General features: G+C 46.7%; 8 protein-coding genes across 8 annotated transcripts; 4 read left to right on the top strand and 4 right to left on the bottom strand.

Moving 5' to 3' along the window:
* Nucleotides 1-1,899: 1,899 nt before the first annotated feature.
* Nucleotides 1,900-3,702, top strand: V1513DRAFT_35483 (uncharacterized protein). Its single transcript, XM_066894723.1, has 3 exons — nucleotides 1,900-2,692; nucleotides 2,846-3,412; nucleotides 3,473-3,702. Exons 1-3 carry the CDS (start codon nucleotides 2,002-2,004, stop codon nucleotides 3,487-3,489), a joined length of 1,275 nt encoding a protein of 424 aa, XP_066754215.1. The 5' UTR covers nucleotides 1,900-2,001; the 3' UTR covers nucleotides 3,490-3,702.
* Nucleotides 3,630-4,850, bottom strand: V1513DRAFT_398572 (HAD-like domain-containing protein). The gene is made up of 2 exons (XM_066895442.1): nucleotides 4,697-4,850; nucleotides 3,630-4,633 (listed from the first exon to the last, which is right to left on the bottom strand). The coding sequence occupies exons 1-2, from the start codon at nucleotides 4,714-4,716 to the stop codon at nucleotides 3,916-3,918; spliced, it is 738 nt and encodes a 245-aa protein (XP_066754214.1). The 5' UTR covers nucleotides 4,717-4,850; the 3' UTR covers nucleotides 3,630-3,915.
* Nucleotides 4,851-9,590: 4,740 nt separating this feature from the next.
* On the bottom strand, nucleotides 9,591-14,570 carry V1513DRAFT_468568 (P-loop containing nucleoside triphosphate hydrolase protein; the record flags this gene model as incomplete). The annotated part of the gene is made up of 6 exons (XM_066900125.1): nucleotides 9,591-10,141; nucleotides 10,187-12,664; nucleotides 12,717-12,809; nucleotides 12,866-13,563; nucleotides 13,616-14,509; nucleotides 14,563-14,570. Coding segments are annotated over 6 exons (4,722 nt in total), but the record flags the coding sequence as incomplete, so codon positions are not given.
* A 1,471-nt stretch (nucleotides 14,571-16,041) lies between these two features.
* V1513DRAFT_398565 (permease for cytosine/purines, uracil, thiamine, allantoin-domain-containing protein) lies at nucleotides 16,042-17,947 on the top strand. Its single transcript, XM_066895441.1, has 2 exons — nucleotides 16,042-16,474; nucleotides 16,526-17,947. The coding sequence occupies exons 1-2, from the start codon at nucleotides 16,221-16,223 to the stop codon at nucleotides 17,826-17,828; spliced, it is 1,557 nt and encodes a 518-aa protein (XP_066754212.1). The 5' UTR covers nucleotides 16,042-16,220; the 3' UTR covers nucleotides 17,829-17,947.
* Nucleotides 17,948-18,841: 894 nt separating this feature from the next.
* Nucleotides 18,842-20,734, top strand: V1513DRAFT_442938 (uncharacterized protein). The gene is made up of 2 exons (XM_066897739.1): nucleotides 18,842-19,978; nucleotides 20,025-20,734. Exons 1-2 carry the CDS (start codon nucleotides 18,957-18,959, stop codon nucleotides 20,515-20,517), a joined length of 1,515 nt encoding a protein of 504 aa, XP_066754211.1. The 5' UTR covers nucleotides 18,842-18,956; the 3' UTR covers nucleotides 20,518-20,734.
* Nucleotides 20,735-20,980: 246 nt separating this feature from the next.
* Nucleotides 20,981-21,986, top strand: V1513DRAFT_442937 (Sds3-like protein). The gene has a single exon (XM_066897738.1). The coding sequence runs from the start codon at nucleotides 21,093-21,095 to the stop codon at nucleotides 21,927-21,929; it is 837 nt and encodes a 278-aa protein (XP_066754210.1). The 5' UTR covers nucleotides 20,981-21,092; the 3' UTR covers nucleotides 21,930-21,986.
* V1513DRAFT_442936 (uncharacterized protein) lies at nucleotides 21,927-23,575 on the bottom strand. The gene has a single exon (XM_066897737.1). It carries the CDS (start codon nucleotides 23,355-23,357, stop codon nucleotides 22,158-22,160), a length of 1,200 nt encoding a protein of 399 aa, XP_066754209.1. The 5' UTR covers nucleotides 23,358-23,575; the 3' UTR covers nucleotides 21,927-22,157.
* A 204-nt stretch (nucleotides 23,576-23,779) lies between these two features.
* On the bottom strand, nucleotides 23,780-24,751 carry V1513DRAFT_398558 (SAM-dependent RNA methyltransferase). The gene is made up of 3 exons (XM_066895440.1): nucleotides 24,266-24,751; nucleotides 24,092-24,202; nucleotides 23,780-24,036 (listed from the first exon to the last, which is right to left on the bottom strand). Exons 1-3 carry the CDS (start codon nucleotides 24,612-24,614, stop codon nucleotides 23,858-23,860), a joined length of 639 nt encoding a protein of 212 aa, XP_066754208.1. The 5' UTR covers nucleotides 24,615-24,751; the 3' UTR covers nucleotides 23,780-23,857.
* Nucleotides 24,752-26,189: the final 1,438 nt, after the last annotated feature.

Raw genomic sequence — 26,189 nt, 5'->3', positions numbered from 1 at the left:
TCATTGGAGAGCCAGATATCCAGATCTGCGCACCGCGACACGTGGTGTCTATCAATTATTAGCCCTACCCCTATTATTTTGTCGACTTTAGCTAAGGCTTTACGACTTCAGGTAGTCACGTACCTAGGCAAAAAGATCGCGTTTGTCCTTTTGCAAAAATATATGTTAGTTGAGAGCACTAACTGATGTCAAATAAGTGATTTGAGAAATGCAGATGAAGTAGACCTCGGAGTGCTTCGACTAACCGATAATGGTGAACATGGTGTAAGTTGCACAGCGGCCACAGATCTGCGTAATTTGTACAAAGTAGTGTGGCAGAGTGTTGACATGACAGAATAGGAGTGCGCTATGGCCAATATCTATTGGAAGGTTCCGTGGGAAAAAAAGAGGGGTTGTTTCTCTGATAGAAAGCGGACAAGCCTGCAGGATAACATTAATATTACGGAGAAAACGAGGGCATGGGCATTCGTTCTTCTTCATCTTCTAATGCGACGCGACACTAAGGAAAGGAAAAAAAAAGCAATAAAGGCGATGCGATGCGACCAGACGAGATCGGCAGCTTTGGGCGGCGCGGGCTATCAAGGCTCAAGCCGCTTCTATTCTATATTAGCTTGGTGGTGAGTGGCCGAATGCCGAGACCCATGGTATGTATTCCTGTTGCTGTAGAAACGATTCGGCTAGAATCTCGGGTTGCGGGTACAGAGGCGACTAGCATAAAGTCACATACACATATACAAACGTGCAGTGCAAACAAAATATGATGATCTTCAAGCAAGCGGATTCCGCAGGTTACCCGGTGTGTAAAGTAAGTTCCAAAACCACGTGCCCAAACCCGATCATATACGGCCGGGTAATCGGATAGACGCGGCGATATTAACCGGTGCCGTGTCAAAGCAACTTTCCTTGGCGAACGGCAAGAGGGAGAGAGTGTGTGAGGTCAACATTTTGTAAGAGTACGATAACGACGACCATAGGCACGTGGGCTGTATGTCGCAAGACTCGAGAGCATGTCCGCAATGAATGAAGAGTCGTAGCGTTGAGAGGTCGATGCCCCAACGCGGCCACAAGAGAGACTGGCCGTGAGGTTGGTTGATGTAAGGTAGATAGATCTAAACCCCAGATGTGGCAGTATTTTGTAGTGTAGCCGTGGACCTTGCTTCGCAATGGTAGGTTTATTGATTGTGTCATTGTTGTGATTTTTAGATAGTCAAGCGCCACAATACTTAAGCACCAACAACTGTAAATCCTTGATTATCAGCAGCAGAGCATTCGAGTTGTTGCGCTTTTCAAGACTTCCGTGCATGCCGAGGCTTTAACAAGATTAAGCCATTCCGTATTCAACGAGACTTATCCGTCCAATTACTACTTACTGGGCGGCGGACCTTAGAGTTGTCTGCTTACGCTTTGAGTTGTTCCCCACGTAGAACATTCACATTAACGATTATGACATTGTCAGTTTGTCACATGCACGCGCGGCTTGATTCAATCGACTCGAACGAATTTGTCTGTACCAACGATTGGATAAGTTCAGCGTAGGATGATATTATGACACATTTGATTACGATTCCTGCCGCATACAGGCCGTGGTGAAAGGATCAATCAATTATGCGTCCAATCTTTTCGCTCTATACTTATCATCCGGTTGTTAGTGTTGAGAGCGATGGCATAACACCACCTTACTGACTAGCCGGATTAGGCTGAGGTTCTTGGGTACCAGGAATAAATCGTAGCCCACCAAAGCCGCGGGGACATTAAGCGTTTTTTTTTGCTGTGGGTTAGGTTAGGGTACGCAACAACTGGCAGTTGAGGTGGGCAGGAATTGGTACCGGCGCTCCTGGGCGGGGTTCTTAGCGTGTACTTTCGTACTCGGACAGGATCCCATTATTTATTTTTCTGGCTGCCACATAACATAATAAATGTATATCCTCCCTCGCTCCTCCACAATCGCGATCCCCCGTCAAGCTCGCTGCTGATTCAAAAGTGCAAGAGCTGCTATCCCCAATGCCACCTACTGCTCATATGGACGACGCTCTACTGCTGTCGCCTCTCGCTCTCTCTGCGCCCGCAGCGCCCCATGGATTCCACCAGCCTCCCATCTCGGACCCGTACTTCACGTCCTTTGCAGCAAACGCTCCCATGTCCTTCCAGCCATTTTCATATCCCTCCGCATCAGCCCTCGCTCGATCTGAGTCAGAGTCGTCCTCGTCCTCGTCGACGTCGTCGTCCGGATCATTCTTCTGCGGTGTCCCAGCATCCGCTAACTACTACGCACCCGACCACCTAAATGGCCATCCGCCGTCCTCTCCAACTACAATTGTTTTCTCGTCACCAAGTCAGGACGATGGCCGCTATATGGATTTACCTGAAATGCCTCCTACTCCGTCGCGGATAGCTCGTGCTCTATCGGCGGCTTTACCCTCATCGTCTTCTGGCATGGCCGTTCAGTCCTATCCAAACGTTGCCGCCTCATCTGCGCGACCTCCTCGAAGACGGACCCTCACCCACGCCGAGAAGCACATGATCTGGAAGCACGCCCGCGATCATCCCAACGATTCGCAAAAGAAGATCGGAAAAGTCTTTGGAGTCGAGCGAAGTACCGTGTCGAAGATTTGCAAGGCTCTCAACAAGACCATGGAAGGGCGTAACAACAGTGGATCGCGTCAGCAAATTGCCTCCAGCAACTCCTCCAGCGGTAAGTTTCGACACATCGAATCCAAGCTCGCTGACTGGATTCGCTCCCTTACCGCTGAATGTCATGTTGTTCGAGATGATGAAATTCGCGAGCAAGCTTTGCTAATTGCGGCTGGCACCGACCGTCCAGACGATTTGGCTAACGGGTTCAAAGCCAGCGCGACATGGATGGAGAAGTTCAAGCAGCGCCATCGCGAATGTTTTGCCTCGCCTGTGCGTTCCGCTGGATCGGTGCACACTAGGTCTCGAACCAAGGCCGACGAGCCCATAACTCAGGATTTCGAGGAATCTGATTCCGTAAAGGAGGATCTCGACGACGATGATGATGATGATGATGAGGATGGGCTTTATTCAGCGTCATCTGCTTCATCGACTTCATCTACCATGTTCCATCTCGAAGTTTTGCCCGCACAAGCGCCAACTCCGATCTTAGATGGCTACTACCCCGTTCCCACAACGATGGCTGAGATTGACTTGTCTCTCCAGTGTACGCCGTACTCAACCTCGGCTGCGTCGACATTTTCTTCTATTTCTCCACAATCCTCACCTGAGTTGTTGACACCGATCTCTGGCTCATTCCCTTCGCTCGAAATCCAAGCGACGAATGCACCATTGCTTCCTGACATTTCTGAGCAGTGCGGCGAGACTTATTTTGGGTTGCCTACTGCTGATCCCGTGTACGCACAGGGACTGCTTTCTCCTGACTACTTCTCTGCTGACAGTGAGTCCCCGCCCCTATTCGCGACATTGCATGATAAGCGCGGTGCTAACAAGTTGATAGCATTTCGGACGTTGTAATTTTATTGGTCACCTTTTATCGTAGGGTTTTCATGGTAAATATTGTATTATTGTTATCGGATCTCTTGGAGTTTGTTCCGGCTCTTTGTGCTATTGTTTTTGGTATAGTGTGGAGTTTTAGGGATATTTTAATTATTTTGCTTTAGAGTGTGGAAATGTTAACTAATATATTATCCATCATGGTGAAGATTGCTTTTTTACATATATCCGCTGCATGCGCAGGAGTCAATTGTAGTGTTCCTCAACAGTTTAGCCTCCAGTTCTTTGTTTTTCTGTGTGTTAATTTGCCAATGCGCCACTGAACGTAAAAACCAAAGTTTAGCCTACGAGCTTTCGCGACGAAATAATACAGCCGTTTGCAAATGAATAGCTATCTCTAGCTACAAAACTACTCTAATACAAATTACTTTGCTTCAATAGGTACAACTACAGCCCATACTTTATAAACTCAAGTGCATCGAGACGGGGAAGGATCTCGCCCCATTCACCAACAATCTCGTGTTTCGTGTCCTCAAATAATTCTAGAAGATTGGGATCAGGCACCCACACGACCTGACATCCTGCCTTCTTAGCCCCCGTCAACCCGGGAATGCCGTCCTCGAAAACCAAACACTCCTCAGGCTTAATCCGTTCTAAGTGATCTGGCAGCATAGCATTAAGAGTTTCCAGCGCCACGAGCCAAATATCGGGCTCTGGTTTGCCTCTGCCTTTTGGGATTCGAGGGTCATCGCCCAGCACCGTATTCGCATCGTCGAACAGACTGAACATGTGGCCAAGATGTGCAGTCTTGAGTAAGTAATTCCCTCGATGCGAAGACGTTGCTAGCGCAAGGGGAACCTTTTTTTCTTTCAGCTTGTTCAGCAAGTCAACAGCACCAGGCATCGGCACCGTATCTTTCCAAAGCGGCTTCTGTCTCTCTGCAAAGGTAGCGTATAATTCTTCAGGCGAATACGGAAGCTGCGACCATGCCAGAAGCCGCGCTGTCGCTTCCGAACCGGTACGACCTTGCAGATCTGCCTTCACAGACCATGGAAGCATCGGCTTGCCGTGCTCTTTAAGCAGGCTGTTTGTGACTTCGGTATAGATATCTTCCGAGTTGATAAGTAGGCCGTCCATGTCAAATATGCATGCCCGAATTTTCGGACTTTGTTTCTCGTCATTAGTATTTCTAAATTCGAACAACCCGAGTCGACAAGAAAAACCATACCGTTGTCTAATTTCACTCATTGGTCAAATGCGTTTCTATCAATTCTACTTATGCCGTGAAAAAGCCTCCGACTCGTCGGGCTTGTAGGATTGAAATCCGCATGCAATAATATGTTAAAACACAAAAAAATCAGGGACGAGATCTAAAGTGAGCCCTTAGCGCCGCTGGCGTATTTTTCCTCGGACTTTCGGCGTGTGGGTTGCGGGTGCTGGCACTTCGATCCAGCCCTGACCCTAATTGAGATTCCATCTCCGGCCGCCACTTCGGTTCGCTGCCTGATGATGTCATTACTAACAAAATAATAATATAATTACGACGAGCTAGACATACAATGCATACATACAACTGACAATCAATCAACTTCCCTGAAACTATGGGACAGAGGGTCTGACGATTCAGAGTATTTGGGCATTTTTATTACGACTACTAATTGGCGAAATATTTATCAAGATGAATTGCAGTTGAATTTATGACAGACAAATACTGATTCTTTGCCCTGCTCGAAAGTAAAAGAAAAGTTTGTGGGTAGCTTCACATGAAGTCCTCTTTAATATTCTAACGAGTTACTATGCGATTAATGTCTATGTCAACAATGGCTAGTTAAACATTTCAAGGAAGTCCTGTAAGTAAGCTATCGCCCCGACTACTGATTTTCGATCGATCTAGATACCTATACAATCTCGGTAACTGATCATCCAAAACTCACTACTCTAATCTCATTCCCGAGCTCGGATTCCTCGAACCGAATTTTCGGTCAAGGGAAAGCAAAATGGCATATACCTCCAGCGCCGTGTTGATCGCGACACGTTGTTCAACCCAGGTCGACGAGAGTTCGCCACGCGTCTGGTATAGTATATCGCGGCCGCAGCAGATACAGGAACTATTTTACCGAGGCCAAAAAGTCAGATGAAAATTCATGTGCCATTTGATAAACCGTTTCGAGTTGTTACGGATTCATGGGTTCTATATTTAACTTTTGTCTCGAAGTTTTGTCGGAGATCTGAAATGTAGTGGTGGTTTAACATTTGATATGTTGCCCTTCAGGGCGTCAGCTTTTGACAAACATCTTACCACAGCTCCACCTTAATTAGTCTATAGTTTTGACACTAAAACACTTTTAAACAACATGAGAGCCACTAGCCACTAACTGGCACAATTTATGTTCCTCAAGGTACCTAATTTCTTGCCATTAAGTTATCATCAAGACTTCCACCACTTTGAGCTCAATTATTTTATTTGCAAAGCCGCCGCCTATAAGATTGGCTTTTGGAATTTGAAACGTTGTAGTATGTTGACCGCTAGGTAACTACCGCAAACTAGCTCCCTCCCCCCGCATTATTCATCTGTACTCTTCCCAAAGCAAGCCTAAAATTTATTCTCGGCACGGACCCCACAAAATCAGAATCACCTGGCAACTATCGTAAGCTTTACACTCTAAAAAAATTCAAAAAACTAAAAACTCCATTGCAAGAAATTAGAATTTAGTTGTCGATCTACCTATACCTAATATTACTAAAACCGCAACAAAATATGCTATTGTGCCCCGCTACTACTTAGTAGGTGCACATAATACGCAAGCTCAATTACAATATTGATCAGATTTCGCATGTGCATAGGCAATCCCGAAAGCTTCCCGATGGTGGGCGCCCGTCAGTTGTTCGATTGTTGGTAACTTGCTTACCCCTCATCTGCACGCGCGAAGTCTAATGGCACTGCGAGTTGGTGCGGAAGAGTTCGTAGTTTTGAACGTGAGAAAACATTGCTCATCGTTGCAAGTTGTCCTTTTAAGTGGCATCTTGAAGTAGACTGTTTTATAGTGGCGTGTTCGTTCGATGTATCAAATATATGTCATCGGCTTGGCGGGCGACTATATGTAGTGTTGTACTAGGCGTACGATACAGAATAATAATTAGTAACGTCATATACTCTCTCAGACAGCGAATATAATCAGCCTAACCAGATGCTAAGCGATTACTGTGAGCTAACAATATTGAGCGAAGTATGGGATAAAAAAGTTGAGATTCAACACTAACTATTCCTAAACCGCGATAGCGCGGCTCACAAGGTTAATAGTCCCAATATGGCTTGGCAATAGGCCGGGTAAAAACTACTCTGCAATTGCTGAAGCCACATATTTAGACTTCTCACGTGAGGATCGTCGAAAGTCGCATTTGCCTTGGCCGACGAATCGAATGAAGGATTTTCCGCACCATAAGCATATGACACGCAGCCTAGGGGAAGGTAAAATGAAGGATGAAGAGATGGGTCGAATAAACGATCACTGTGGATCGAGATGATGCGGGGGAATGACCAGATCAAGTCGCAAACTGATCAGCGGACCACAGTCCACTGGGCTGGCCAATCCTCAACGCCCCACGAGCATCCGTCGCTTCCGCTGCATTAACTATTAGGCAAACAGTTACCAGAGTCTGAACCATACGCCGAGATCGCTGTCGACCCCACGTTGTCATTTCAACCATTGAAGCGCGATGCCTTCCGAAATGATTAGAGCTTCATCTCAATGATGTCATGTGCGCCTTGCTGATCGCCAAAAAAGCGCCGTGGGACCCAGTGATTGTGTAGTAGCCTGCTTGTCAGAAAAGAGCGTGTAGATATCGTGATAAAATCCTTGTTATTATTGTTTGGATCGCAAGAAGCGCGACAAATACCCGAAAAATTACGTAGTGATCATCATCTTAAATCCAGGTTAGCAATTATATGTCGTTGCGAAAACCATTTGTGCTCTTCGTTCGTGAGATTCGCCATTGAAGGTATCTAAAGCGTCGATCAATTGGCTTCATAGTTCTGACATGTCCGACATTGACTACCCCGCACTCAGAGTACCTAACAAGAAATGTCGGTTCATCCGCTACAACTACCACTCTCATTATGGGGACCGGCCGCTACCATCAGAAATAAAGCGACATCTCCGGAGTATGCGTTAATTGTTTGACTCGGTCTATCTCGATCAAACGATACCTTGCACTTAATTGGCCACCATTCTCCTTGGTAAATGCTGAAAATGACTCTTACAAGCTGTCGATTCTACGCGCGCTACATACATATTTCACTGCGAGAGCAGTTAAAACATCAAACTATCAGGGTTGCATGATGGTTAGGGTTCATTATGCAATTCGATTGTCACATGCTGATGGTAACGTTGACCAATATTCAGTTTGGAATACTTCTCATTGTAATTGGGAGTCCCGCATTTGTTGGCTACACTCACTCAGCTGTGGCCGGAGATGATCGAATACCCGTTGCAATTGTGGTATGCTGTTGTTGCGCGTAGAGCTATTGGTTGTAGGGATCGGCAGGGATAATATCCGGGCCAAAATTTCCTTATCCATATCCGTATCCATATCCGTATCCGTATCCAGATATATTGGCTTTATCCATATCTGTATCCGTAGTATCCACGGATAGATCACGCGATTATAAGCCTTTGCTCAGTCATGCAATCGTATGATAACAGTGAATGGCTATGTTAATAATTATATTTTTTAATTATAAAAACTCAAATGTGGGTCTATTTATATAAAAATCATTGCAAAGAACTAGGCTGAGGAAAATGGAACCTAATCCAAAATTGCCATGTGAGTCACGTGACGACAATTTGGAGACGTATTCAGCAAATACAAGTGGGAATTAAGTGAGAATTAAGTGAGAATGAAGTGAGAATGAAGTGCTTGATACGTGACGGCAATCAGGACACCGTAAGTAAAACAAGAAGAGTCAGTGGTATCCGTGGATAACGTAATTCACGGGCGAACCAGTCACACGGCGAATCGGTCACAGTCCAATACACCCTAACCGGCAAAACTCCACCGCAAAACACTATTCTGGGTCCAATCCTGCAGCTCACCATCATACAAAATACCTTCTGCTTACAATCAGAGGCCGTCGTAGTAAATAGCTATCTATTTGAACTGGTAGATGGACCAATTTAATTCTGTTGCAGTTGATTTTGATATGAAACCTTCCATTTTGACGATGTGGTGGTGAAATTTGACCGGTTCGCCCGTGTGACCGGTTCGCCCGTGAATTACGTTGTCCGTGGATATATCCATGGATATGACTAATCAGTCTTGTCTTATCCGTATCCGTATCCGTGTATATCCATATCCATATCCGTATCCACGACGGATATCCACGGATATATCCCGTTATCCGTCTATCCGTGCCGATCCCTAATTGGTTGAGCTCTCCCGCCATTTCCTATCCTACTTCAGTCGTCAAACCTATCAATACTTACACTTAAGTTTCAGATTCCTGATCCACGCTTCAACGATCTCTGCTCAAGAGATCTTGGAGCGGTCGTAGCAGTTAAAAGGTTTTCGATTCTATTATTATTTTCTTTCGTCTCCTTGAGTTTTCCATCTTCCTTCCAGTGATCATGCTCTTACCTGTCTTGAATGTCTCCATTGATATACCCGTCATCGTTGATGTTCTTTTTCATTAGTCTAGTCCAGCATTTGTGCTTTAACTGGTTTGTCTCTTGCGTTTTTGCGAAAGGACTGCAATTAATTGTTAATATTTCATTCAGCCCCGGCGCCAGAGCCAGCGTTGTTTGCCGTCGATGATGCCTTGGTTTTTCGCCTAATAATTGTAGTAATATTTCAATCCAAAAATAAAGACTCATAAGGGTCACATTGTGGTTGGGAATCGGGGATCTAGGTAGGGATTTTTTGGGTTGTCTTGATGTGCGACATAAAAGTTCACTTTCACCATGTGAATTGGATTTATTGACTGGTCTTTTCATCTAACTCGTGCTCCTTCTATCATCCAATATATAACTAATCAATTATCGTAGAACCTTATATCCCTTCTATCATTTTTTAAGTGGAAAAATCGCTTTGGCTTACATTGATCACACATTTTATCAAGCTCTTGTCTGCTCGTCATATGCCGTCCGTGCCAGTTGCTCCAGTACGTCTAACTCACCGCTACTTTCGCACATTGACCTGAAAATCGAATTCTTATCTTGCAACAGCAGATGTGGCTTGTTGTATTCCTTCACATGGCCAGAATCAAGCACTAAAATCATATCATAATCGATAATCGACCGCAATCGATGGGCGATAGTCAAAATCGTCGAGTGAGAGAATTCCGCACGAATGGTGAGTTGAACCTGTGCGTCTGTCTCATAATCAATCGACGCTGTCGCTTCGTCAAGGATAATGACCCTAGGAGATTTGAGGAGTGAACGAGCCAGACATACGAGTTGACGCTGGCCCTGTGATAGATTGCCGCCGCCTTCCGTTACCGGACTGCTGAGGTCGTAGAAGACGTTTGATTTCTGCTCTTCCGTCAACTCATCTGCGGACACTGGAGTGCTATCGATCAGCTTGACACGACGAAGGGCAAGGAAAATTTCCGTCTCGGTATACATATCAAATGGATCTAAATTCGACCGAATGGTCCCTGTGAATAACGTGGGGTCTACTTACTGTTAGCATACGTTTGTGCGGAACTAAAACTAGGACATACCTTGAGGGATAATGGCCAATGCACTTCTCAAGTCCCTCAATCCAATCTTGGCAATATCGATTCCGTCGATTAAGATTCTTCCAGTCTCTGCCTCTAAAACTCGGAAAAATGCTCCAGCAATAGTAGACTTCCCCGCTCCAGTTCGTCCGACAATGCCAACCTTCCATCTCGGTTTCACCTCAAAACTAATATCATCAATGACCTTCGGCAAATCCGGGGCATATCGTAAAGATAAATTCTCAACACTAATAGCCCCCTTATTAGGCCATTCTGCTGGAGGTCGTGCATCCTCAATGACGTCCGGGGCTTCGGACGCAAGGTTCGTATACTCCTTCACACGTTCAACTGAATTCATATTCATCTCAATATTAGTATACGAAGTGACAAACCACATCGTTGTCTGTCCGAATGTAATCGCATATGTTAAACATAATCCTGCCAGCCCGGCATCAATCTTATCAGTATTTTTGACCAAAAAACCACTGGTTACAGCTAAAACCGCGCCTCCGATCAGCTCAGCGCGAAGCATGAGCCAGACCATAAGACCCCAGAATGTCCAATACGGTCGTGTGTTGTATTCCAGTCGCTCAATGTTTCCATCCACGAAACGCGCCTCGTGGCCATACGCTCGGATTGTGCTTAAACCTGCAAGTGTTTCTCCAAAGTGCTGATAAATCGGACTTCGAGTAACAGAATTAATTCGACGAAGATCTCGAGCCGATGAGAGATAGCACGCAGTAAATCCTGCATACACAACACCAATCAGAGCTCCCGCGATTAAAAAGGCCGGGAATACAAGCGAGATTGTAAATACAACAAAGGACAGCAGTAGCGTGGTATGTCCGATGGAGTAGACATCCGGACCAACATTCATATCAACCGTCTCAATATCCTTGGAAAATCTGTTCAAAATTCTGCCTACGGGAGTGGTGTCGAAGAATCGAGGTGTAGCTCGCAATACCGAATCCAGCAAAAGCTTAAAAATTCGCTTTGACGCCCTGACAACGCCCATAAACATGATAAAGATTCGCAAAATCGAAATGATAATGTACGTAATGGATGCCAACCCGTAGACCCAGAAGTAGTAGCTTGACGAATGATGTGGTGAAGCTCTCGCGCCGAGCTGCTGTGTACTGTCCGGGAGGTCATTGGCCCATTCCCGAAGCCAGTATGTCTGTGCGAGCTGTACCAGTTGCTGAGAAAAGTAGATGACGACGATCGTTGTCCAGAAGAAATAGGATCCCATGGAACGAAGATAGGTCATATACACATCCCAGCTAACACGACCTTGTTCAGTATCCTCGCCCTGCTCCGGATTTTCTCGTGATTTCAAAAGAATTTCGGTCTCTGGGTCCTCCGGTTCATCTGCCTCCTCAATTTCGTCCGTATGAACAATTGTTTTCACTTTTGAAACCAAGCTAATGGAGGAAGCTGCGCGTGATGGATTTCGAGATGAACTTTGAGATGCTGTCTGAATACCCGCATCTTCTCCCAGTGCTCCTGAACTGTAAACCTCAGCCGCGGTACCTTGGACTTTAATCTTTCCATTGTCGATAGCAACAACATGATCAGCACCAAGCAAAGTCAACGCGACATTATGAGAAACGAGAATGCGGGTGCGTCCCTTCATCAATGATCCGAGAATGCACTTGTCATAGATCCACTGCGCGCTGTGAGAATCAACGGCACTTAGGCAGTCATCAAGAAGAAGATGTTTCGCAGACGAGTATACAGCTCGAGCAAGGGATATTCGCTGCTTCTGGCCACCTGATAATGCAATGCCCTTCTCGCCGATCTGAGTCTGATCGCCATATTCCAGAATGTCAAAATCTCGCAAAAGAGCGCACGCGTGTACGCATTGCTTATAACGACTTTCGATATATGGTGCTCCGAAAGTGATGTTATTGCGAATAGAGTCGTTCAACAACCAGGGCTGCTGCGCACAGTATGCCACAGAGTCTGTCATTCCAGTCTCTGGATCTGGCTTCGGCGGATCTCGATCCCTACGCGACGGAAGACATACTTTTCCTTCTAGAAGTTTCATTTCACCAAGTAATGCCATAAGAAGAGAAGTCTTTCCCGAACCGGTTGGTCCGACAATAACCGTGAGCTTACCAACCGGAAAGTCGATCGCAAGGTTTAGAAGTTTAAACTCGCGCTCCTTAATTCCTGTGCCCCACGAGAATGACGCATCTTGGAAGCCGATGTAAGGCGAATTTCCGTCCTTTGGAATAGACAACTGCTCGTATTTGGTTGTTCCGTCCTCAGATAAGAAGCGATCAATACGTTTCATGGACACAGTAGCTTCAACAATGTTAGAGAATGCGTCGACAAGGATTTCCATTGGCGTGCGCATCAGACTGAACATTGCAATCGAAGTAAATGCAATAGTCGCAGTAAGCTCTTGTTTGGCCACTAGCGTGTAAAATCCGAAAGTGAAGAACGTGACAATTGGTGTAAAGCCATACCAGAAGAAGCCTGTCACTATTAGACACGACCCACAATGACTAAATAATCCTAGATTACTTACCAGCTGACGACCAAAGAATGTAAAACTTTCTCAGCTTGGCGATCTCCTTCTTCCTGATATCTTGCAAGACATTGGAAAAACTAGGCTCCCAAGCTACATCTGCCTCAGTACCTGCAAAATGACTATATCGATATAGAGGAAATACCTACCAAAATATTTGATAATTTTAATACTCTGCAAGACTTCATTTGTTTTCTGAATCCTCTTATCCGTGAATGCCATCATTTCCTGTACAGTTTTCCCAAACTGTTTAGCGACCCAATAATTTCCCGGAACCAGGGAGAACATGGTCAAAATAGCCGCCAGAGCACTAACGCCAAGCGTGTCGAATAGTAAGACAAACGATATGATAAACATAACGACAACTTTGATCAATTGTTGCACTTGAAGACACGCGTCGGAAATGACAAAGGAATCAACCGCCATTAAATTTATGATCGAACCTGTTGTGAGAGCCGAGGCTTCGTCATGGTCACTTTTCTTCTTGTCCTTCTTGTCCTTTGATTCGCCTTCCTCATCCGTAGCTAGAGAGGCTGCATTCCGTAAAAGTGATTTGGCGTAAAGCTCCCCGACAATGAGCTCACGTAGTCGAATTGCAATCCCACGGAAACCCCATTGCGACTGAGCGCTGCAGACGGCATTTAGAAATGGTGCGACAGACACAAGTCCAACGTAGACCCAAGCCATATGCCGAGGCTGAGAGGAAGGGTCCTCCAAATAGCGTAAAATGGTTCGAATCAACAACGTGGGACCGAATGAAACGAATGCCTGAGTAACGGTCCAAATACCGCTGTAAAAGAGATCGCGACGGCAATATCGGAATAAACGTTTCGGAAAGGACGATTTTCTAACAAAATATGTCAATGTCACTGATGGATCACCGATGGAATATAGCTTACTTAAGCGCCCGATAGTCTGCGAGGATCGATTTGACTCGGAATCGAGGAGACAGATCCCACACATCATCCATAGTCAAAGTCTGTTTCAGCCCCTTGAACAGTAACGGATACATCCAGCCAATAGTTAGTATGTCCCATAAGGACGCATATGGCTCAGGATTAGGTTGAGTTCCTTTACTTGTCTCAACGTATGCGGGAATGCGGCCCAATGACGACGTCCCGATAAGGATCCATAGAGCTGTACAAAGAATAAAATCGGCAATTGCAATGAATTGATAGAGCCTGTCATGCTCAACAACAAGAACTGAATGAATCTGAATGATAGACACTAGCCACTGTGTGAAATAAAGAATCGAAGAGTGACTCCAGAATGCACGAGGGACATTCTTTATGAACCTGGAGTTCTTGCAAATAGCTAGGACGAGCGCGTAGGTCCAAAACCCAACTGAAATAAATTGGACTGTACTCAGATGACCGCGTGCATCCCCGGGATGGTAGAAAATCAAAATTGGAATTGGGATGGCATGGACAGTAATAAGACCAAGTAAGAAAATATGCTCCAAGGCTGCACGAAATCTAACATTCCGAGGATGCAGAAAGACAATATCGACATCCGGGTCCTGATCAACGCCGCCTTCGGTGATCTCTACTTCGGGGCTAGGGGCATCTTCAGAGTACTCTGCGGACGCGTCAGTCGTGTTGAGCCGATAGAGATGTTCGCCATCATTTATTGAAGTTCGAGTTGGAACAGTAGTCAATGCGTCATCGCCGTCAAGAAAGATGTGAGACTGTTTCGATCGTTTAACAAGGCGGCGGACGAATTGAAAGACTGGCTGACAGAGTAACGTAATTGATATTGCGAGCAGAGACAGAGGTAGTAAGCTCTGAATATACCTGGGACATCATTAGCCGGACTTAAAGTACGCTTCAACAAACCTCACGGACACCTCTCTGAAGCATGGATTAAAATCCAATCCGTCCCATGCTTGTCCGGGACAGTACAGTGACGGCATTTTCACTTATACTAGATATGACCGAGGCGCAACCAGTGTCTATATTGAGAAAGAATTACACGACCTTGGACAGGACATCTCAGTTTCTTGCCACCTGGCATTCCTCTGTCAGCTTTTAAAAAGTCGACTCGAACAGCGATGCGCTACTGAGTAAGGTTCTATTAGGTATGCACCGTTTTTCATAGCTGGTACCTTCCAAACAACATGATAGGACGCAAAAACCTTTCCGTTTCTGCCACAAGGGAAGCAATTGAAAAGTAAATATTAATTTAAAAACGATATCATCACAGTATTCATTCATTTTCGCAATATTTTGTGCCTTTCATGCAGTATACTCGACTTTGAACTTTTCATGTTTAATGTCGAGTTATAGATTTTAGGTTTGCGATTGGCATCAAGGGGCCTAGTATCAAGGTTGGGGGCATTCCAAGTGTGCATTGAATTAGTCACATATATCCTATGTGGTTCTGAAATTCATTGCAGCTTGATACCTCCTGAAGATATTTGAGTATTTGAGTGTTTGGTGGCCGACTAATACAAGTGTCTTCACCATCATTTTCTAGAAGAGTTCAGGTCAAATTGCAACGAAGCAATATATTATCTGTCAGCGTGTAGTGACTTCTGCTTAATAGGACTGCTGCGCCAAAAGAAGGGGCCAGTGGCATTCCGTATGTCTTTTGATGTTTTCATGTAATTTATTTTGGAGTATGTATGACATTTACTATGAATTCATTCACATTAACTATTCATTATCAAACTGCGAAGGCTGCGGTAGTTCCAGGGGTAGGGTTGTATTGGGGGATTTGTACTAAAGCGTCATTTCGGGCTCGTCCGAAAAAGCCGTACAGGTGGCGCACAACTTCCGCGAGTGGCTGACAAATTTGGACGCCACGACGTAGGTGGCGCCATCAGGGCGGAAGTGATGTCGGCATCTTCATTAAGCCAGAGGCACTGCGGGATCACCATTACTAGGTAAAGTAGGCCGACGCTCAATCAGGAGAGTTCTATCTGCCTAGTGTGACTCGAATATGCTTGAACAAAAGGATTGATTGTGAGCACTGAGCAAGTCTGGGCGAGTACTTGGTCATCTCTGACTTTGAACCGTAAACTTTGTGCGGTAAAACGTAGACAATCACGATGGCACTAATGGTCAGTGCAACAGGACTTGATTGGACGCAGGTGCATTGCATTTAACAAGGAAAATGAAGGCTTGGCTGCCGGTTTCCGACGAGTCAGGTCAGGTCCCCGTTCTTGTAGATAGTTGCCGCGGCGATGTGCGATACCGCTGCGGGAAGACCTCGACCTTTTTTTTTTTTGGTTTCGCTCGCTCATCGCCGTGTGCCCCACTCGCACTCTCTTTATAGTGAGTCGACCCGATGGTGCCTTATCTCTGCTTCGGCTTATCGGGCCCAGTCCATGTGCAGCTCAGGGTGCGCCCCTGTCAATGCGTTAGAGATACCCCTGCTCATCTCACGAGACTCTGACTTGTCCTTATATAAATCACCATTGGCTGCCCTCGTCCTCTGACTCTCGGCTTGCTGACTTTTGACTTCATCTCTCTGTGCTCCATCTTATTTACTTTGGTCGCCGCTATGTCTGGCGATAAATCACTGTCCTCCATGGAAAAAGGCGCGGATGCGCCAACTCTGAAGGATTCCGACTCAACCAACATTCAGGAGGACAAGTATGCTGGTGTTATCCAGGATGTCGACCTCACCACGGGCAGTTCTCTCCATGGCAAGCTGCAGCGCCTTGCGGCACGCTTCCAGATGGAAGTTCGTGGCATCGAACGTGTCCCAGAGGAGGAGCAGACGGACAACTCGCTATGGAATGCTGCGTCCATGTGGTAAGGCTTTTTCGATGCAGCATATCCTATTCGTTTGCTGATGTCTGACAGGTTTGCGGCGAATATGGTTGTTTCTACATTTTCCCTTGGCACTCTTGGAATTGGCATTTTCGGAATGTCGTTCTGGGACTCGGTCCTCACTATCATCTTCTTCAATATCATCGGCATGGTTCCCGTCGCGTTCTATTCGACCTTTGGTCCGCGTTTCGGACTTCGGCAGATGATCATTTCTCGTTTCTGGTTTGGTTTCCACGGCGTAAAGATTTTCGCTATTCTCAACTGTATCGCGTGCGTGGGCTGGTCGGTTGTCAACACAGTCGTCGCCGCTCAATTACTGCACACCGTCAACAACGGATGTTTACCGCCATGGGGCGGTATCATTGTTGTCTCATTTGGCACTGTCGCAATTACACTTTTTGGATACAAAGCCGTTCACATTTATGAGAAATGGGCGTGGATTCCGACTTTCATAATCTTTTTGATCCTCATTGCGAGATTCAAGATTTCTGGCAACTTCACGTTCGGCACTCTTGAATCAGGGCGGATCGAGGCGGGAAACGTTCTATCGTTCGGTGCTGCCGTGTTTGGTTTCGCTACGGGCTGGGCGACTTATGCATCCGACTACGTTGTGTATCAACCAAAGCAGACATCCCGCATCAAGATCTTCCTGGCTGTTATTGGTGGTCTCGGTTTCCCACTTCTATTCTGTGAAATCCTTGGCGCAGCGTGCATGACGGGTACCCTCACTAGTACAGCTTACGCAGATAATTACAATGCAAACGGAATTGGCGGTCTCTTTTACGCTATTCTCGTTCCAGACTCGCTTCATGGCTTTGGCCAATTCTGCCTCGTTCTCATGGCACTCTCAACGATTGCGAACAACTGCCCTAACATGTACTCTGTTGCGCTCTCTGTCCAAACCATCGACCGCAACCTTGCTAAAGTCCCGCGTCTCATCTGGACTGTCATCGCCACCGCTGTGTTCTTGGCTGTTTCCATACCAGCGTACTACTCTTTCGCAACGTTCATGGACAACTTCATGAACATCATCGGCTACTGGCTCGCAATTTACGAAGGAATTTCACTCCCTGAACATTTCCTCTTCAGACGCGGTTTTAGCGGATACAACGTCGACGATTACGACAAACCATCGAAACTGCCCGTCGGTCTATCCGCTTGCTTTGCATTTTGCTGTGGAGTTGCCGGTGCGGTTTTGGGTATGTATCAGGTCTGGTGGACTGGCCCAATTGCGGCATTGATCCCTGGTGATGTCGGATTTGAGTTGTCGTTTGGTTTTGCGATAATTACATATTTAGTGGCAAGACCTTTTGAATTGAGATATTTTGGCCGGTGAATCAATTCAATACAAGCTTATGACAGGAGTATATGATTTTATCAAAAGTTGTTTTGTTTGGCCTGTTTTTATTAGTTTTCTGCAATATATCTCGGTATTCATGGTTTCTGGGACCTCAATTGATTTGTAAATCAAATTACTCTTACGGAAAACGTACATAACAATGGACAATATCCCCGGTTCACATGCGAATTGTTCATATAAAGATAATTCTCTTCTAGAAGGACGCATCTATAAATCGCACTAGTACTGTAGTGCACTAGCAGTCTACGAGCAGAGTGCGCATTGTTCTTATCTTCAACTTGGGGCCAGGACTGGATCTGATTATGCAAAGATCTTTTGTAGTCTTTTGCGAATCCCAAGGGTCAGATAGGCACTGCGGAGTAGTTGTGACACGATGTCACTTTTCTTGCCGAAAGTGAGGATGCGATATCGGCATTCCTCAAGTCTGACGGTTGCCGTTTGCCGATATTTATCTTCATGACCCTGGACAGATAGTAAAATCGCCATATCGTGTGCTAGCTTAGGACCGAGTCCTCTTGTATGTTTTACAAGACTTTCAATATTTTCCGGCAACGCCAGAAGCGTATTGTTCAAGATCTCGTTAACCGGGGAACCCAATGATGTGATTCTGAGTGATTCCGACTCATCCGCCGGTTTCCTCATTCTGGCAGACAATCTCCAAATCAGAAGCATATTTTTAACACATTGACTACTCCGTGGAATCTGAAGTATAGATGGACTCTGAGCAAATGCTATAGCCAGGTAACTCGTACCTGAAAAGGGAACTACGTTGTTGAGGGGCATGAAAAGGCAATGACATTGCGTAATTAGTAGTAACGATTGCATTAAACAGAATACATCGTATGCGTTGACGTCGCTCGCATCTGTTGGTCGACTTTCTCCGAAGCGACTGTCATTAATAATTATATCCCTAACCGCGGACCCTCCGTTGCCATAGCAATTCTGTCTTGTGGATGTCGACACAATCAATGTCACCACAAGAGCCGCACCTTCAAAGCACAAATCACGATCGCCTTCAGTGTCATCGTATACCAGGATCTCATCGATTATTATTTGTTTTATTAATTATTTGTTAGCGTCGTAGCTCAATTATACGTACACGACATGCCACCACGGTCACGCGCTGCAACTACGACAACGACGATCTCGACTCCCACAAAATCTACCATCGAACCCCGTTCATCCCGCAGAACACGAGCTACCCACAAAAATCAGCAGCAGCAACAAAATGATGGCTCGCTTTCCCCCGATCCTCTTGACATCCTACCATTCGTGTCTCCGCTCAAGCTTGCCAAAAGGGAGATTTTAGGTAGTGACATATCGTCGTCTTCAACTGACAATATGTCCGGCATTACAAATTCTCGGTCGAGCTATCAGAGGAAGAGGGGACGCAAAGAAGAACTGGGTCAGGCGGGTGTACAGCAACCATCTACTCCAAGTTGGAGTGTAAACGTGACTATCGCGGGAACTGATCCTACCCTCCCGCAAGGTCAAGCCGCCTCCGGAAAAAAGAGGAATATTGATGCATTGGGGGGTACGCAACGTGGAGGTGCATCGACTAAGATAAATTTTCCGCCTATAAGCGACAGTCCGGCTGCATGGGTGCAGGTTACCAGGTCGACTTCTACTTTCAGCGCTGGCACGCCTGTTCGCGAAAAGGAACTGAGAGTTGCGAATGCTGGGAGTACGCCGGGCGTGAGCGTGGTTGATAGTGCTAGGAAGGGTAGGGCCGTGGGAAAGAGATCTCCCAGGAAGAAAGAAATAGAGAAGAATTCTGTCGAAAACTTGACGTACGAGATGGAGGCCACGAGTCAAGGCAGTGCTGCGGAGGCGAAAGCTCGAGATATAGAACGAACAGTTGAGCTACCAGTTCCGACGATCAAGGAGCACATGATGGTTCTCGGTCAACCTGCTGATCTATCTTCACATGTCTCTGTTAGAGATATGGCAATCCATCGGGAATCATCAACCTCAGCTGTGCATGTCTACGATGACCCAGCCGATCAGTCGCCAGCGTCGATTCGACCCAGTTCAGTGATCGAACACCAGGTATTTGCAGAGCGGAGCTCTTCCTCGCTGAATATTACACAGGATTCAAAGAAAATGGACAGGGTCGAAAGCTTCAGGTATTTTACTGTTACTGTTTTGGTAATGACAGGACTAACCGAATAGAAGCCGATCGAGCTCACCACTAAAACCGGTTTCCCTCCCTCCACCGCCTCATTCACCAGTTCTTCTATGTCAATCAGCAGAACCGACATTATCACTGTGCCGCGCGCTAACAAAACAATCCTCCCCAGTACCGTCAATAACGTCTTCGATCCTGACAACAACAGAACTTCCGGAGCTCCCTGATTCCGGCACACTCCGCGACACACCAAACCCGAATCCAGACCCAACATGGAGCCGCGCTCATTGGGTGTTACTTACGCAACTGCATCCACGACGAATGGATCCATTGCCTACGCGGGCCCTGATGAAGCCGCCAAAAAAAATCATTGTTGCATTTCCTGGTGTTTCGGAAGAGGAGTTGGCGAGACGGATACTGGCGTTGGATAGGATTCGTTTGAGAAGGGAATTGAAGATGGAGGAGGTGCGGAGCGAACGCGAGAGGAAAGAGGGTATGGAAAGGTATTTGGGAGAGGAAGCAAGAAAGTATTATTAGATTACGAAAGCCATGAGTAATTGAACAGTTCTTAGGATGGGTTTAGCACATGGGCGGGCTTTAGCTCGCATCAGCTCCTTCCGTTTACTTTTCGTATTTCCGTCCAGCCATGTCGCCTTCTGCCTTTGCCTGTCGATTGTAATCTTCTGTATGAAGTCATGGTCGCGAGGATAGCAACATATTTCTGAAACTATCTTCCGTCATTATTCAATTAAAAACCACTCGGCCCTTCATAGGCTCGCAAAATCTATCCATCACCCCTCTGACGGGATTTCGCCTAAATCGTAACATTCAGAGAATGAGTAGTGGTATCCCATGCTCACAACATGATACTATATACCAATCAAACAATTGTTTTTATGGAGCCACTAGCCTTGGTATACCCTATTCCACGGAATAAAGTTCGGGTTCTCACCTCCGCGGCGCCGCTCGTAGCTGGTACTAAATCTTCCCTCGCGATACCATCACTCACTCGTCATATACTTCCCGTCCTGAAGAAGTTACCTACGCCAATTATCTTCTCACGACATTAATCGCGCAGAGCAAACGAAGAGAAAGGAAGAGAGAAACAGACGATGGACCCGCCGTCACCAACTTCGACGCCATCCCCACCACCGACCCACACGCACCAACACACCACCACCTCCAAACGCGACAAGCGCCGACACAACCTAACCGACCGGTATACGTACCTGACAAGCGCGTTCGCGAGTCAGAAGGATGCGATATACCGCGACACTCTGTCCGACTTGCAAAGCAAGCTTGCGGCACTGCACGCCGGTACCGACCCTGTGTTCCTTGACCGGGTCACGGATCTGGAGGAAGAACGGGACGCGGACTTGGTGACGTTGTATTTGAATGAAGGGTTTCTTATCGCGCGTGCAGACAGGGAGCATGAGTGCGATATGGTGGCCGCAGAGGAAGAATATGCTGTCAAAGCCAAGTCTGTGCGGGAGCAGTTACTTGCCAAGTTGGAGTCGCAGCGCCGAAAATTAAGGGAAGATAAAGAGTTATTGGATATCGCGAACGATCATTCGCTGTTGCTGAGCGTTTCAGGGTATCAAACGCCTGGATCGCCGTCGTCTGGCGGAAACGGAATGATGGGAAGCGTTGGGGAGAGGAGGAAGAATTTGCGGCGACGGGGAGAGATTGTCCAGAGTGCTGTCGTTGAGAATGGGGCAAAGAAGAGGAAACGAGGCGGTCGGGTTGGTGAGCGTGATGAGATTGCGGCGTTTTGGAGTGATCGTGAAGCATTGCCGTTTGGTCATCATAGGGATGATGGAATTAGCGGCGGCACTGTGACCAACAGCGGACGTCATCGGGAGAAACCATTTGGTGGGATGACGGGGTTGAAAAACGAGGAGGCAAATGAGGATTTGGCGATTTTGCGCAGAAAGAAGAAGAAAAAATGAGCGGTGTATCTTACATCCATTATTTATATATCATACATGACTATATATATAGCCAACCATAACATAAGTGTGCAAAATCAAACCAGACAATACCTTCCTTTTGACAGTAACAAATGCCAGCCCAATAATAATAAATGTACTCCAACCCAAAACGTATCCCAAATAACAGTAATTGTCACTGATGATGATATGGAAATACAAGCCCCTATCAATGAAATAAAATGCAGATCATCTCTTGCGAACAACGTATATGCCGACTCTCGACGTGCCTTCAATGTCTTCGGACTCGCGATACAGCCCGTCAATGACATCGCTCCCTCTTCGCGCACTGCCAGAGCTACTCCCGATATCGCCCGAGAGAGAGACACTGCCTTCGGCCCCCATGGTGTCGGATATCCAGCGTTCTTCATCTGAGAGCCACCGCGCGCCCCAGTCGTCGATGGATACCAATCGTTCTTCAGAAAAGAGAATTTCACCTCCTGCTTCTTCCAGGATGATTTTCTGGCTGCTGAAATCGGGCACCGGCGCCGGCGGCTCCGACAGCTGCTGGCAGACGGCCGTAGATAGTTTGTTCAGAGCGAGGAGAGTGTGTAACAGTGGATCTAATACTGACAGCACCGTGTCATAGTAGAATGATAATGAGGTGGGATGCACCAATATTAGAACACCGCCAGGGAGAAGTTCGGAAAGACGAGATTGGGCAAATAAGGCAAAGTCCGGTAGCCTATGCGTTGGTAAAAGCGAGATCGAGAACGCATAGTGGATAGAGGACGGCGGAACGACTGCGCCAGGTCGGGAGACGACGTAGGATTCGAACAGTGTGGAGGAGAAATACCCTTGTGAAGCAGTAGACGTCTGAGAAAAGACTGACGACGCGGAGGAGAAGATGGAAGACGTCGACGATGCGGAAGATGCGGACAAATAAGCCGAGGCGGCGGGTGATGATACTGACATGAAGTTCTGCAACATGGGTAGAGGAACGACGTGCGTGAGATTCAAGTACACCGGTCGTTCCGGGTGCTTCCTTAAGCATAGCTCTCGGATACGGTGCGCAAAAGTGCCGCCAGAGGCAGATGTGGAAAAGGACAGCAGCCGAAATGATTCTTCGAGTGAGTTGACGGTAGGGAGTTGCCCGAGTGCGACGGCAGCGGCGGCGGCGAGCAGCGCGTCGTCGTCGTGCGGACAGCAGCTGTCAGCCGTAAAGCTACTCCGTCTAGGACGGCGTCTGCTGGAGATGATCTCGTCAGGCGGAGTGAGCAGCGTCGCACGGCTGGCGCTTAGAGTCGACCAGTACGACTCGTTCAGCTGCTGCTGTTGCATGTCGTTCGAGGCGGCATCTGACTGGACAAAAGACGGCGGCGAGAGAGACAACGAAAGCGAAAGTGGCGACAGCTTTTTATGAACGCAGGTGGACGGCAACTGCGGCATTACTCTGATTTCCGCGGTTTTCGTGCTGCTACTGTTACTACTACTGCTACTGTTACTGTTACTGCTGCTCCTGCAGTTTCTGGTGATGTGTGAAGGAAGTGAAGTGCTGGAAGCTTTGTGGAAAAAAACTGATGAGAGGAGGAGAGAGGAGTAAGTGTGGGTTTAGGAGGGGGGCCACTCCGCTCCACCCCGTTGTCGGGGGCTGTTGTGGGTGCGGATGCACGAGTAGCGGGGCAAAAGCCATTATGCGGCACCGACCAGTTTTACGCCCCGCTGCCGATCTTGCTACGCGTGAGTCACGTTTGTCAGTTTCCAATTCCGTGCCACAGCACACATGGGCTGCGTAGATCACGCGGCATTCTCCGGAAGGGCTTGTGCGTCTGCAGATCCACCTGCAGATCTTCGTGAACTAGTTCCACGGATCCCTAAGCGAATATTTCGTATTTGTATTTCCTTATTTGACTAATACCTATTCGTTGCCGCAGCAGCAGAACCTCGCTTCACACCAAATCATCAAACCCTCTGTTAGAATCCTGCCGAATCAGCTCCCGCATGCCCTCTGGCATTATCGGCTCCCCTGTCTGGTAGTCTTTCACGTATCTGAACGGCATCTCCGTGCTCTCGTGTTTGTTCCACCGCAGCTCCGGAAAATCGACGTATTCTATCTTTTCAAGCGGAACTATTTTATTTCGTTAGTGCCTTTAGTGACAATTGGAATAATATTATGTACACACTTTGATCCTCAACAACCATCTTCACCACTCTGATGGCCGTGTCTGTCGTCATCTGCTTCGGTCCCAACCGTCGTCCTTCAAACCCATACTTTCTCAGTTCCCCCGTCCGATCTGCCGAGTCGGTCAGCCTCTGACAGCGAGTTGGGGGTGCTACTCTCTACCAAAAAAACTCACCTCTTGGCGGATGATCTCCCAATATCCCACCAAACACAAACCAATCAAAGACTTCAGCATCCTGCGGCGACAAATCCTTCGTAGCACCAGGATCGAGCAAACACACGCGTCCCTGTCCCGCTAATTCCCTGACACCAGGTAACTCAATCACGTCAGTACTGGTAGTCGTCGCAACCTCAGGGTCCGCTAGTTGAGGCGGTAACGATTTTTTCAAGGACGGCATCAGCGATGTTAAGTAAAATTGTGCGCCGCCGCCAACGTCGTGCGAGATCGCGAGATATTCAAGAAGAACCCAAGGTGAAATACCATCCTCCATATGCTCCACCACGTACTTCTTCTGAGGTGCCATATTGTCTTGCTGTCACTATATTAACAAGTGCAAAAATCTCTAGTTTGCAAATTTTTCGTTGTGGTCAAGACTGTGCGGCTCAGCAGTCGTTGGTATAATTGTTTGTTGTGGGGATGGTGTCACGGGGAGCAATTTCCTTTATCGGCACTTATGAGATGTGACCAGTTCGGAAATCACGAACAGGCCTCTGCTTTAAAGTTGGAATTGCCTTAGACTGTGATCGCGACTGTGATTGAGCCCGGTCAAAACTACCCCACATCCTGGTTTCACAAATTATAACTTTACTAAACAAATTATACAAATATTTGCTTGATAATTGATATTGCCGTGCATAACTGCATAAGCATCCTTAGACATGAATCAGTCGCTGTGATTAGGATAAATACACTAATGCTTGCTGTTCAGTCAACAGATAGGACTCGTATATGTAATGATTATCAGCCGACTGGATAGATGAATCCATATTTTGTGGATTTTGTCCCTAGTAAACGAATTGGCGGATGCACTCATGCACTTATCCCTCATTTCTATTTTTGATGGCCAAAAATGGGAGATATACTGCATCCTATTTCATTAATTTTTCTGCATGTTTGTATTTCTGACTTTGTCTGTGCTGGCCATGGTCCGATCCAGTTCGCAGATGAGGAAGCCCGCGTGGTCATACGAGGGCTAGTGGAAATTTGAGAACATGATTTATCAGTTACAGAAGCGATCCGCTTGTTCCAAACTATATCGGTCTCTCATTCGATCAATCGTCCAATCATCAAGCAAGGCAACCAAATGGTGTTCTTGCACACAAGCTCAATGTCGGTGGTATGAAGCCTCAGCCTACAAGACCTGACTGGTTTGTGGGCCCTGCTGTTCAATCCGTTGGCGAATTTGGTATTCAGCATGACTGTGCCACAAAGTCGCAATGATGGCGTCTTAGAGTGCTTCACGAAGATAGTGCCGTTAATAGGAATATCTCCATCTGGGAAATCAACAGCCTTCCATGCTTCATTCTGATAAAAAAGGGCCAATATCTGGGGAGAGGCCACATCAAATGGTGAAGTTTCACAGCACATCGGCCAGCACAAAATCGAATAGTGTTACTCACATATCTGACAGCGCCATCCAGCTCTGTAAATCCTTCTTTCATCGCATGCTAGGGTCCATCGGACTTCGGCTGCTGCGATTCCTGAGTAAGAGAAGTGCGTCCTACCATAGCATTCGTTTGGCAATCGACAAATACATGGAAATATATGGCAAGGATGTCTCGCCTATCGCTTGTCGGACTCATCCACAAAATATGCGTCTTCATATGTCGCTGACATTATATCAATCAGGCTTAGACGGTTTGATGTAAATACTGTCATTCATTAAAAGAGGTTGTACTGTGCGTGAAAAACCACTGCAATTCCAGTTTCTCTGCGGTATTTTGATGATTAGGACAACGACCGGAAAGATCGACAATCGTAATACCTCCGGCTGATTGTAACACATTGTGCATGTCTGGGATGTTATTTCGATTCAGGGACTCAAGTTATGAGCTCTGCCATAAACATGATGCTTGCCACTTGATCCTAGTGGCTGTGC

Source organism: Lipomyces chichibuensis (assembly GCF_038497645.1).
Source record: "Lipomyces chichibuensis strain CBS 12929 unplaced genomic scaffold V1513scaffold_11, whole genome shotgun sequence".
In the NCBI taxonomy this organism is placed as follows: Eukaryota; Fungi; Ascomycota; class Lipomycetes; order Lipomycetales; family Lipomycetaceae; genus Lipomyces; species Lipomyces chichibuensis.
The sequence above is the reverse complement of the archived record's forward strand: the minus strand, read 5'-3'. Positions and strand labels throughout refer to the sequence as shown.

Excerpts from the sequence above, each read along its gene's own strand:
- V1513DRAFT_35483 (XM_066894723.1), top strand. The coding sequence starts at position 2,002 with ATGCCACCTACTGCTCATATGGACGACGCTCTACTGCTGTCGCCTCTC. Across the intron at positions 2,693-2,845 it reads CTCCAGCAACTCCTCCAGCG|CCAGCGCGACATGGATGGAG; the intron begins GTAAGTTTCGAC and ends ACGGGTTCAAAG.
- V1513DRAFT_398572 (XM_066895442.1), bottom strand. The coding sequence starts at position 4,716 with ATGAGTGAAATTAGACAACG. Across the intron at positions 4,634-4,696 it reads ATGAGTGAAATTAGACAACG|TCCGAAAATTCGGGCATGCA; the intron begins GTATGGTTTTTC and ends CGAGAAACAAAG.
- V1513DRAFT_398565 (XM_066895441.1), top strand. The coding sequence starts at position 16,221 with ATGTCTGGCGATAAATCACTGTCCTCCATGGAAAAAGGCGCGGATGCG. Across the intron at positions 16,475-16,525 it reads TGGAATGCTGCGTCCATGTG|GTTTGCGGCGAATATGGTTG; the intron begins GTAAGGCTTTTT and ends GATGTCTGACAG.
- V1513DRAFT_442938 (XM_066897739.1), top strand. The coding sequence starts at position 18,957 with ATGCCACCACGGTCACGCGCTGCAACTACGACAACGACGATCTCGACT. Across the intron at positions 19,979-20,024 it reads GACAGGGTCGAAAGCTTCAG|AAGCCGATCGAGCTCACCAC; the intron begins GTATTTTACTGT and ends CTAACCGAATAG.
- V1513DRAFT_442937 (XM_066897738.1), top strand. The coding sequence starts at position 21,093 with ATGGACCCGCCGTCACCAACTTCGACGCCATCCCCACCACCGACCCAC.
- V1513DRAFT_442936 (XM_066897737.1), bottom strand. The coding sequence starts at position 23,357 with ATGCCGCAGTTGCCGTCCACCTGCGTTCATAAAAAGCTGTCGCCACTT.
- V1513DRAFT_398558 (XM_066895440.1), bottom strand. The coding sequence starts at position 24,614 with ATGGCACCTCAGAAGAAGTACGTGGTGGAGCATATGGAGGATGGTATT. Across the intron at positions 24,203-24,265 it reads GGGAGATCATCCGCCAAGAG|ATCGGACGGGGGAACTGAGA; the intron begins GTGAGTTTTTTT and ends CCGACTCGGCAG. Across the intron at positions 24,037-24,091 it reads GATGGTTGTTGAGGATCAAA|TTCCGCTTGAAAAGATAGAA; the intron begins GTGTGTACATAA and ends GAAATAAAATAG.